This window comes from Topomyia yanbarensis, chromosome 2 (assembly GCF_030247195.1).
Source record: "Topomyia yanbarensis strain Yona2022 chromosome 2, ASM3024719v1, whole genome shotgun sequence".
NCBI classification, from domain to species: Eukaryota; Metazoa; Arthropoda; class Insecta; order Diptera; family Culicidae; genus Topomyia; species Topomyia yanbarensis.
In genome coordinates, this window is record NC_080671.1 from 90,750,703 (window position 1) to 90,763,596 (window position 12,894).

At 41.0% G+C, this 12,894-nt stretch overlaps 1 protein-coding gene across 5 annotated transcripts in view; it reads left to right on the plus strand.

Annotated features, from left to right (window-relative positions):
* The window catches only part of LOC131678806 (probable G-protein coupled receptor 158), a 309,807-nt gene that overhangs the window by 278,955 nt on the left and 17,958 nt on the right, over positions 1-12,894 (plus strand). For 2 of the 5 annotated variants that reach the window (XM_058959138.1, XM_058959140.1), the window contains exon 11: positions 3,397-3,417. The exons of 2 other annotated variants lie outside the window; for them this stretch is intronic. In XM_058959138.1, coding sequence (XP_058815121.1) covers positions 3,397-3,417 — 21 coding nt within the window. The remainder of the gene's footprint in view (positions 1-3,396; positions 3,418-12,894) is intronic. One more of the 5 variants, XM_058959142.1, reaches the window with a different exon arrangement.

The window sequence follows — 12,894 nt, forward strand, 5'->3', positions numbered from 1 at the left end:
TTTTTTTTACATCTGACCTAGTTGGTCTTAATGAATATGAAGGGATGGGGACAAGCCAATTTGAGTGAAACATTAACTATACTCAAATTGGCATAAAAACCCCATATCTTTTCAAATGAATACACAATACAGAACTTAACAATAAATACAGAAATAAATATAGCAAAAACAAACTAATACAATAAAATAAACAATGTAAAAAACAAACAAAAGCAGCAAATCAAAATACAGATTAAAATGTCAGTAAATATCTGGTAAGTCAGAAACTAATTAATAGTCGGTTTTTGAAGGTAGTAGATGACACGTTGAAATCGAAATCCACAAACACTTCGTTGAATGTGGCAGACATGAAGTGAATCGGATCATGGCTACCGTACAGGGAGTTCCTGTGTTCCAACAGCAAAAAGCCTCGTTAACGGAGTACGCGTTCCGGAGCATAGATGTGGAGTTGACCCAACAATTCCGGCGTATCTAACTCTCCTAAAAGAATCTTAGCGACGAAAACAGCTTGGGCTACTCTCCTTCTCGCTTCAAGCGTGTGTAGACCTAATAATCTACAGCGGTCTTCGTATGGCGGAAGATTAATAGGGTCCTGCCACGGAAGGCGTCTTAGTGCATAACGAACGAATTTTCTTTGAATTGCTTCAATTCTTGCTATCCATGTTGCTTGATACCGACACCACATTATGGAAGATTCCCATGTCGAACGTACCAATGCGCAGTAAAGTGAACGGAGACAGAGAGGGTCATTAAATTCATTAGAAATTTTTTTAAACATGAATCCCATCTGGCGGTTTGCCTTGTTAATAATATAGTCGAAATGAGGTCGGAAATTGAGTGCAGAATCCAAGGTGACTCCAAGGTCACACACTTGTAGTACACGCTCAAGATTCTGTTCTCCAATACAGTAGTCGTATGAAATTGGTTTGTGCTTGCGATGATACGATATTACACTGCACTTATGAATACTAATTGTAAGCGAGTTTAAGGAGCACCAGTCATTGAAAGTGTCCAAGAGCTCTATCGAGGATGATGTCCAACAGCTCAAAGTTGCGCGCCAGTAGACGTAGGTTACTGGTAGGCGTTGCCGTATCTATCCTCAGGTACGGCGGCCCGTCATGGTCAAGAGCACTGAGGGTAACCAGTTACCTACAGAAACTGGAGAGCACCTACCGCGTGATGTGCCTCAGAGTGATATCTGCCTACCGCACGGTATCACACGATGCATCCTGCGTGATAGCGAGCATGATGCCGGTCGGGCTGGTCATTCGGGAAGATGAGGAGTGTTTCGAGCTACGTGGAAATAGAGGAGCCCGCGAGCGCACCAGGGTGACCTCGGTCGCCAGATGGCAGCGTGAGTGAAATAACTCCTCGAAAGGTAGGTGGACCCACCGGCTGATATCTAACATATCGAGCTGGGTGGGAAGACCCCATGGGGAAGTTCACTTCCATCTGACACAATTCCTGTCAGGCCATGGCTGATTTCGACAGTACCTCCACAGGTTCGGGCAAGCGTTTGAGGTGCCGAATAGAAACTGGAAGATCAGATATACTCCGACTGAATTCAATGTGTATACCTTTTTATAGAAAGTCGGAGTCTTAGATTACGATTTTTTTTTCGACATTCAATTTATCATCAGCTGGGTGCTTTTTCAGGAGAGTTAATTCATGCGCGGGCCTAGAGCCTGGCGCAAATTAAAAATATTACGAATACTATACAGAAATCTTGAAAATTTTAAAAATTGAGGTGCGAGTAAGGGATAGTAAAGCAAAAACATTATTTTTTTAGAAAATGGCGAATTTTAAAATTTTTAAGAAAATGGCAGATTTTAAAAATCTCTAAATTCTCGTGGGATTCATCCTAGAAGTTAAAGCGTTCAAGAGTAAATCAAAAACGAATCTTGGATCGAGTTCTGGCTCTTTATCATCGATATTTATTTGTCTGATGCGGGTCGGATTCTAGTTCTTTGAATTTAAAAATTTCGTTTTCGGATCGGGTCCGGGTAATCAATTTTAAAATTCTCATGTTCGGATCGACATTTGGTTTTCTAATTTATAATTTCTCGGGTACGAGTTATTCAATTTTGAAAGTCACGGTTTCAGGTCGAGTACGGATGCAGAAGAAAGGAAACCTGACCATCTCTATTAGAGATGTTTGTGACTCGGGAAAAGAATCGAAATTAAAACCTCTATAATTTGAACATAACACAAAGAGAATATCAAGGCAGAACGCCACTAATTCAAACCAATCAAACGATAATACTATGTTTTGTTATGTTTTAACTACTAACGGGACCAGATTATCAATATAATTAGGTACGAAAGTTGCATCTGTTATCATTTTGTTATTGTTTTTGATCGGAAAAACATATTGTCTTCAGAAGAACAAGCAATTACTAAGTTAAGCGTTCAGTACATGTTCTTTGAACTTTCGATTAAAATGTCACTGACAAACATCTACCAAACGGTAGCGCTGGTTATTCCTCTCAATAATGCATATGCTTCCACTCAGTGTGAAATCAATTTAGCCACATCTGGATTCCATGTACACTGCGAGTTTCATAAAACCTTACACGTGCAGACACTTGTATATAAACTATATCCCGGGTGTACCGACAGTTGATATTTATGGTACATACACACAGACAGCGTGGGTGTTTCACCTGGTAGTTTCATTTTCCAATTTCGAATTCTCAAACTCCATTATCGTTTTCCTCATTCACCATCTGTGGTATACTGTTGCACCAGTTTTGCTAGTCTCTTGTGAATTTTTGATTTTTTCCCCGCCTCGCTCCGTTCTACTTCCCGGTGAATCTCAACCTAGATTGATTTGGTCCCACGCTCTGTTATTCTTTTGCTAACGTTTATTGATGTGTAAATAATTTATTTCCCCAACTTCTGGATGTTTGGAATCATTCGTTTTCTATCCGATTTGCTGATAATAGAAACTGGAAGCTGAACGGAACCTGCTGTCTGTTTAACTTTTCAACGATACGATACAGCTCCATTCAGTTTCTATTTTCGCAAAAGAAACATTCACTCAATTTGCTGACACAACAACTATACGATCAAAAGACGGTAAGCCCCCACTATAACCATTGGCTCCAACGTAGGACTGTAATTGTTGCTTCCACCCCCAAACAAAACGAGAGAGCTCAAATCATAAAAGATTGTTTCTCTTCTTTTCTCTTTCTATTTTCTACCATACACATGATGACTCCCATACACTGCCAAACCAAACTGACCCGCCAAACCCAAAACCCCCGTCACATGGCCAATAATAAACAAATTAATCAAACAATCGTGTAAACAAAAACAAAACCTGCCGACCCTGCCCGATTCCCAACCCCAAACAAATTCCAATAAACAAAAACAAACTTCCGAATTCAACTCTAGAAAAAAGGAAGCAGAGAAAAGGTAATTTAGTCGTAATTTCCGTTATTCTTGAGAATTTGTAGGGAATGTGAGCCTATTTTCGCCCTGTTTCGATTATCATCATTTGAAGCGATTGGGTGGACAAACATATGATTACGGCGTAAAAGCCAACTGTCAAAATTCATTTTCAACGAAAAATCTGGACAAACCGTTACTCGCCAATCACAGATATTGGTAGTAAACAAAAGAGAAAAGTTTTCTCTTTCATTAACTACTGTGAACTCTGTTCACCCAGTAGCGGCTTATCCGGAATTTGCATTCAAAGAGAATTTTGACAGTTGGCGCCGTAATCATATGTTTGTCGAGATTTGTTCAACGCCTTGCTCAAATGCGATTCGTATTTCTGTTGCTCTGACACATAAGTCATTCTCCCGCCATTTTTCTTATTATATTGGTTCTTAATGATTCTTCTTCATAATGGTAAGGTAATTTCCCTAATATAGGACCAAAATAGGCTCTTTACCCTATCCCACAGAGTGTTGGTGTTTGTTTGCATTATTCGCTTTGCGCTTTGGACTTTATTTACCGATCAGTTAAAAGTAGAGGATTTGCATATCGCTAAGTGGTAGATTGTCTGCAAATTAAAAATTTTATCGCAACATTGTTCGGATCCCATGGGATAGAATAAGTTGAGGTACTGTTCTTGCAGGATTTATTAAATATCGTTCAGGCAATAATAATTGTATCACAGGTAAACCTAACACTATTGTTCTCAGTCGCTGACGTACGGAAATCTAATTTTTCAAGTGTTTTATCAATTATTGTCAAAAAAGGGCCATTAAACGTATTACGAACTGAACAATTTGGACCGCCATTATGGCACGTAAAAAGCTGGATAGAGGGTTTTAACCAAGGGAGGATTCACCCTATACTTTGGCGACCTTTGAATTAGTTAATTTTTGCTCTTCCAAAGTAATTCTTTTTGGTTTTCTAGTCTTGTCAACTTCACTAAACTTTTGTATCCCGTCTAAACAGACCTAATCCCACCATGGCTATCTTGATAGGAGTCGAAGTAGAACCAAGTTTAGAGTAAAGTACCCCTTAGTTGTAGCTTTTTCACTTGTATTGAAAAAATAGTATGTACATACGATACACTAAAAGGTAAGTTCTATTTAAAATTATTGTTTCTGTGGGCATTCCAGATTGTTTTCTTTAAGTAGGAGAATACGGACTGCTTTTAGTTATATAACAAACCATTGGAATCTCAATTTGAATTTCGCCTTGTATCTCACAAGGGAACGCCTGTCTTCATCCCCGGCAAATGTTGGATCTCTTCATATTACAACATGTGGTCTACGTTTCTAGCTGTCAGCACGGAACAACACGAAATCAAAGAAACAAATTTTTATGTAAAACGCTCAAGTAGATGTAGATGATTCATTCGTCCCACTCGCACAGCAACTCGTATTTAAATCACTCTATGATTGCCAATTGATGTCCATGTAAGTGTACACACGATGCGAAAGAATGACCGAGAGACATCAATAGACAATCACGGAGGGCGACTAAAATGTTGCAACTGATTGCAGCTAGTTTGTAAGTTGGGATCAACGTTTCGATTTTATCTCTTCAGTAAGTGGCAGCCGGCTTATTTGCACACGTCTTTAAGTTACTCGCGAGGCCGTGGCAACGATATGTTTCGATGAATGAACACGCGACGATGCATCGTGTGTTATTCCGTTTCATTCGTTATGGAATAAAAAGAGGGAGCTGAACAGAAATCAGGGAGAAATTCCGTGCGAAATTCCGCGCGAAATTCCGGAATTTAGCACCAAATTTCGCGCGGTATTTCGAGCGGAATTTTACACGGAATTTCATGCGAAATTTCACGTGGGATTTTCGCACGGAATTTCGCATGGAATTTTGCCCGGAATTTCGCACGGAATTTCGCATAGAATATCGCGCGGAATTTCAGGCGGAATTTCGCGAGGAATTTCGCACGGAATTCCGAGCGGAATTTTGCACTGAATTTCTCGCGAAATTTCGCACGGAATTTCACGCGGAATTTCCTCACAGAATATAGCACGGAATTTTAGGCGAAATTTCGCACGGAATTCCTAGTTGAATTTTTAACGGAATTCCTAGTTGAATTTTATACGGAATTTCACCGAAATTCGCGCGGAGTTTCGAACGAAATTTCGCACGGAATTTCATACCAAACTTACAACGAATTTTCGCTCGGAATGTCAAAAGGAATTTCGAGCGGAATTTCGCGCGAAATTTTACACGGAATTCCGCGCGAAATTTCGCTAAGGATTTCACACGGAATTCCGTGAGGAATTTGGCACGAAATTTCGCACAAAATTTCACGCGGAATTTCGCATGAAATTTCACACGAAATTTCACACGAAATTTCGCACGAAATTTCGCGCGGAATTTCGCGAGGAATTTCGTGAGGAATTTCGTACGGAATTTCACGAGGAATTTCGCACAGACTTTCAGGCGGAATTATGCACGATATTTCGCACGGAATTTCACGCAAAATTTCGCTAGAAATTTTAGACGGAATTTCGCACTGAATTTCGTGCGGAATTTCGTTAGGAATATCGCGCAGAATTTCAGGCGAATTTCGCATGGAATTTCGCCCGAAATTTCACACAAATTTCGCGAGGAATTGCGCACGTAGTTTCGCACGGAATTACGCCGAAATTTTGCACGGAATTTCATGCCAAATTTCGCACGAATTTTGCTCGGAATTTCACACGGAATTTTGCGCGGAATTTTGCACGGTATTTCGCAGGGCATTTCACACGGTATTTTGCATAGCATTTTACACGGAATTTCATACGGAATGTCGCACGGCATTTCGCACGTTATTTGGCATAGCATTTCACACGAAATTTCATACGCAATTCCGTCGAAATTCGCGCGGAGTTTTGAACGAAATTTCGCACGGAATCTCATACCGAACTTAGAACGAATTTTCGCTCGGAATGTTAAAAGGAATTTCGCGCGGTATTTCGCTTGAAATTTTACACGGAATTCCGCACAAAATTTTGCAAAGGATGTCACACGGAAATCCGTGAGGAATTTGGCTCGAAATTTCGTACAAAATTTCACGCTGAATTTCGCAAGGAATTTCGCCCGAAATTTTTTTCCGCCAAAACTTTGCACGAAATTCCGCCGAAATTTCGCGCGGAGTTTCATGCCGAACTTCGCACGAAATTTCACTCGGAATGTCGAAACGAATCTCTAGCGAAATTTCGCGTGGCATTTCGCACGAAATTCGGTATGGAATGTCAGGCGGAATTTCATACGGAATTTCACGTGAAATTTCATGCGGTTTTTGTACGGAATGCCGAGCGGAATTTTAAAACCGAATTTTGCTCGATTTTCACATGGAATTTCGCACGGAACTTCGCGTGGAATTTTGCAAGGAATCTCGCGCGGAATTTCGCATGGAATTTCGCCCGAAATTTCGCACAGAATTTCACGCGGAATTGCGCACGTAGTTTCGCACGGAATTCCGCCGAAATTTCGCACAAAATTTCACGTGGAATTTCGCAAGGAATTTAGCGTGAACTCTCGCACGGGATTCATGCGGAATTTCGCATGAAATTTCACATGGCATTTCGTACGGAATTTTGCGAAAAATTTCGCATGGAATTCTGCACGAATTTACGCGCGGAATTTTGCGAGGAATTTCACACATAATTTCACGCGGAATTTCGCATGAAATTTTAGGCGAAATTTCGCACTGAATTTCGTGCGGAATTTCGTAAGGAATGTCGCGCAGAGTTTCGTTCGAAATTTTTTTCCGCCGAAATTTCGCACGGAATTCCGCCGAAATTTCGCACGGAGTTTCATGCCGAACTTCGCACGAAATTTGGCTCGGAATGTCGAAAGGAATCTCTAGCGGAATTTCGCGTGGCATTTCGCACGAAATTTCAGGCGGAATTTCATACGGTTTTTGCACAGAATGCCGAACGGAATTTTAAACCGAATTTTGCTCGGTTTTTCACATGGAATTTCGCACGGAACTTCGCGTGGAAATTTGCAAGGAATCTCGCGCGGAATTTTGCAAGGGGTTCCACGGAATTTCTCACGAAATTTCACTCCGAATGTTGCAAGGAATTTCATGCGGAATTTCGCAAGGAATTTCACGCGGAATTTTCTCACGGAATTTCGCACGGAATATCGCGCGGAATTTAAGACGAAATTTCGCACAGAATTCCGAGCCGATTTTTTAACATTTTAATTTTTTCTCGGAATTTTGCATGGAATTTCGCACGGAATTTCGTGCGGAATTTTGCACAGCATATCGCACGGCATTTTGCATGGTATTTCGCATAGGATTTCACACAAAATTGCATGCGAAATTTCATACGGAATTTCGCACAGAATTTCACGCGGAATTTCACACGAAATTTCACAAGAAATTTTAGACGGAATTGCGCACTGAATTTCGTAAGGAATATCGCGCAGAATTTCAGGCGAATTTCGCAAGGAATTTCGCACAGAATTTCACGCGCGGAATTTCAAGCGCATTTTGCAAGGAATGCCGAGCGGAATTTTAAAACGAATTTTGCACAGAATTTTGCTCGGAATTTCGCGTGGAATTTCGCACAGAATTTCGCGCGGAATTGCGCACGGAATTCTTCCGAAATTTTGCATGGAATTTCATGCCGAACTTTGCACGAATTTTAAACAGAATTTTGCTCAGAATTTTGCTCGGAATTTCACACGGTATTTCGCGCGGAATTTTGCACGGTATTTCGCACGGCGTTCCACACGGTATTTCGCAAAGCATTTTACACGAAATTTCATACGGAACTTTGCCGAAATTCGCGCGGAGTTTTGAACGAAATTTCGCACGGAATTTCATACCGAACTTCGAACGAATTTTCGCTCGGAATGTCAAAAGGAATTTCGAGCGGAATTTCGCGCGGTATTTCGCTCGAAATTTTACACGGAATTCCGCGCGAAATTTTGCAAAGGATTTCACACGGAATTCCGGGAGGAATTTGGCACGAAATTTCACGCGGAATTTCGCAAGGAATTTAGCGTAAACTCTCGCACGGGATTCACGCGGAATTTCGCACGAAATTTCACACGGAATTTCGCATGGAATTCTGCATTAAATTACGCGCGGAATTTCGCGCAGAATTTTGCGAGGAATTTCGCACATAATTTCACGCGGAATTTCGCATGAAATTTTAGGCGAAATTTTGCACTGAATTTCGTGCGGAATTTCGTAAGGAATGTCGCGCAGAGTTCCAGGCAAAATTTCGAACGGAATTTCACGCGGAATTTCGAACGGAATTATGCCCGAAATTTTTTCCGCCGAAATTTCACGCGGAGTTTCATGCCGAACTTCGCACGAAATTTCGCTCGGAATGTCGAAAGGAATCTCTAGCGGAATTTCGCGTGGCATTTCGCACGAAATTTGGTACGAAATTTCAGGCGGAATTTCATACGGTTTTTGCACGGAATGCCGAGCGGAATTTTCAACCGAATTCTGCTCGGTTTTTCACATGGAATTTCGCACGGAACTTCGCGTGGAATTTTGCAAGGAATCTCGCGCGGAATTTTTCAAGGGGTTTCACGGAATTTCAGGCGGAATTTCTCACGAAATTTCACTCCAAATGTCGCAAGGAATTTCATGCGAAATTTTACACGAAATTTTGCAAGGAATTTCACGCGGAATTTTCTCACGGAATTTTGCACGGAATATCGCGCGGAATTTAAGACGAAATTTCGCATGGAATTTCGCCCGGAATTTTGTGCGGAATTTTGCGCGGCATATCGCACGGCATTTCGCATGGTATTTCGCATAGGATTTCACACGAAATCACGTGCGGAATTTCAAGCAGATTTTGCAAGGAATGCCGAGAGGAATTTTAAAAAGAATTTTGCACAGAATTTTGCTCGGAATTTCGCGTGGAATTGCGCACAGAATTTCGCGCGGAATTGCGCACGGAATTCTGCCGAAATTTTGCACAGAATTTCATGCCGAACTTCGCACGAATTTTAAACAGAATTTTGCTCGGAATTTTGCACGGTATTTCGCATGGCATTCCACACAGTATTTTGCATAGCATTTCACACGAAATTTCATACCGAACTTCGCCGAAATTCGCGCGGAGTTTTGAACGGAATTTCGCACGGAATTTCATACCGAACTTCGAATCAATTTTCGCTCGGAATGTCAAAAGGAATTTCGAGCGGAATTTCGCGCGGTATTTCGCTCGCAATTTTACACGGAATTCCACGCGAAATTTTGCATGGAATTTCGCACGGAATTTCGCGCGGAATTTTGCACGGCATTTCGCATATCATTTCACACGAAATTTCATACGGAATTTCGCACGGAATTCCGCCAAAAACGCGCGAAGTTTCAAACGAAATTTCATGCCGAACTTCGCACGAATTTTAAACGGAATTTTGCTCGAAATTTTGCATGGAATTTCGCACGGAATTTTGCACGGTATTTCGCACAGCATTTCGCATAGCATTTTACACGGAATTTCATACGGAATCTCATATGGAATTTCTTACGGAATTTCGCGGGATTCTGCCGAAATTTCACGCGGAGTTTTTCGTACAGAATCTCGTACGGAATTTCGAAGCCGTGTGGTGTCCGGCGGGCTGAAATCTTTTTTCACTATTTCAACCAAGAATAGAACCTCTGGGAACTGCTCCCATGTCGTAAGAGGCGACTAACAACATGCTAGGAGTTCCTAGGCCGACGTTTTGCTCCGTACCGAAGACTTAATCTGGACGGACCTTAAGGTTTTCCATATTACCCTCTTTCCAGTCTGTATTTAGTGAATCACTGACATATACTCACCTTTTCTGATTCGCCTTTCTTGATTGTGTACCAACGTTTTAAGTTTCTTCTGGCGGTTGTATATTAGCCGTAAATGACGAAATCTAATTCTACACTAAGTAACAGAATATATTAATATACCGGCACTTCCACGCCAAGGTTTAACTTCCAAAGCTTTGGTTTAAAAACCGTTTTTAAAAAATGGAAACTTTCATGTAGGAAATTTATTGAATTGGCCTAAGATGGAGCTGTCGAATTTCACAAAAAGCTTTTTATGTTGCAAGTGATCTGTAGTTGTGTTAAATTAGGTATTTTTCTATTATATTTGGAACCGTCTACCGACAAATCTACATTTACGAATACCTCCAAAAGTGACTCCTTGAGGTCTCATGAAGGCCTGACACTAGCTTTATGATACTTTTGCTTTTCTAAACAGTAATAAAAATCTCAACATTCAAGAACTTCACTTTGTCAGAAAATGTAGGGCCATCGGAAGCTAAAACTTCGTAAAATCGCACTCCTGGTCCTTTTTTCAGTGCAGTACTCTACGTCACTCGTTCAAATTTGCACCGCTCTTATGGTAGTCGGTATTTGCTAGTATTACTGTTCTCCCATCCATTCTGGTAGTCAAACGGTGGGATAGCAAAATTCTTACAAGTTTCCTATCTCATGCCTCCACGCGAGTCTAAGTCTATTGATGACATTTGGTCCTTAGACCGCAGAATGAGAGGGTGCGAACAGAATGAGAGGGTGCGAACAGATCTAGTCGAGAAAACATTGCCGTAAAATGAATAGTTGATCGGAAATTAGCCCCAATACGACTAATCTGACTAGTATCTATGAACACGGGTCAATACGTATTGAAAATTCGCCGCGTCTGTTTTTATGAACCTAATTTAAAGCTCCGTTATTGCTAACAAGCCCGTGCATCAGGTTAACAATCCTTTATATTTCCCTTCAGTGTTCGGTATTATCGCTCGTATACTTGTATTCCACAAACAATCCGATATGGAAAATAAGAAATACTTTCCTTGATTTATAACATCTCTCGCTATTTTTGCCTGTATAATGTGTTATCACTCGGTAGTTTTCAAGCCAATAAATATATCGTAGAGAAGAAGTAGCGAATTCTGTCCAAATACTGTTGCAATAAATAGTGATCCGGCCCATTACGCGGATAAGATTAGCTTTTCTAGGCAATACTCCCACGGTCGGCCGTGTGGAGTTCAAATTGCTTTTGTTTAGGGAACATAGTATACTCTCGGTAGCCGGCTGCCCAGAGTTTAAAAATAACCAAAAACTAAACAAGATCATCTCTTTTTCGAGTGATCGTGCACTCGAAGACTAACTAAACAACTACCTAATAAAACATGCTTTACAGGTCGCATCGTTTGCTTGGAGCGAATCCTAGACCTGATACTTCCAAACCACCAACTCCGCGACACCTATGGAAGAGTCTGATGAATCGTCGTCCTTCCGTTAAGTAGGTGGAGCATCAACACTTCCCGTCTACCTTATCCTTTATCCTTCCCCGTGAACGATGGAGATGGGGGCGGCCGGCAATGATGGCTATCATGCTGTTGAGGTTTTAATATGGGTCGGATTGGTATGAATTCTTACTTACCACTTCCTAAGCAACTCTTATTAGATAATCAGCAGTCAAACATGATGAAGTCAGTGTGCAATCCGCCAAAATCATCGTCACAACGCAACGCAACGCAACGCAACGCAAGAATCTCGTACGGAATTTCGCACGGAATGTCACGCAGGATTTCATACGGAATTTCGTATGGAGATATTGCGGAAACTTGTACGAAACTACGCACGGAATTTCACGCGGAACTTCGCACGACATTTCCCACGGAATTTCGTGCTGAATTTGGCACGTAATTTCGCGCGGAATTTCACGCGGAATTTTACACGGAATTTCGCAAGGAATTTCATGCGGAATGTCGCACGGAATTTCATGCGGAATTTCGCACGGAATTTCATGCGGAATTTCTTGAAAACAAGTAGCCCAGAACACCTTGCATTTACTAGCGCCAACTAGCGGGAGATATCTAATTTAATCATTGTATTATCAAGCAGCCCTTGTCGTTCTCAAAAACTTTACAGAAAACGTCATTTTCCTAAATCATTGAACTTTTGAGACAAAATACCACGTCCATATGCTGGAAGTTTTATTCTCTTCAGTGCCGCATAGTGGCTGAATTCTGAAATTTCTCATTCGCCTTTGGACAGTACTCGGCCCGCTGATGAATATTGCCTAATACACCACGCTTCTAAATTATCCTGATCTCCAGATATAGGAATTAAAATTGTACTATACATGCTAACTAGCGCCGCCTGGCGAATCTATTTCAATTTGATTTGTCCATAATCGTGTAGCCCTTGACCTCCGCTAGAACTTTGCCGAGAACACCATATTTCTAAATTATTGGACTTTTGGGATGTATCATAAAATATGGAACTCTTGAAGTCGCTCTTTGAACTTATAGTGTGGTATAAAACTTCAATTGTTGCTTGGGGCGGTATTCGAAATATGTATTACGAAATCACTTTTAGAAAAGTGCTCAAATCACTAAGAAAAATTAGGTAAACACTATTTAGGATATGCATTTCAAGAATATGATATTTTTTCGGTTTGTTGCCCGAGCACAACATATATAATACCTTAATACAATTTGGAG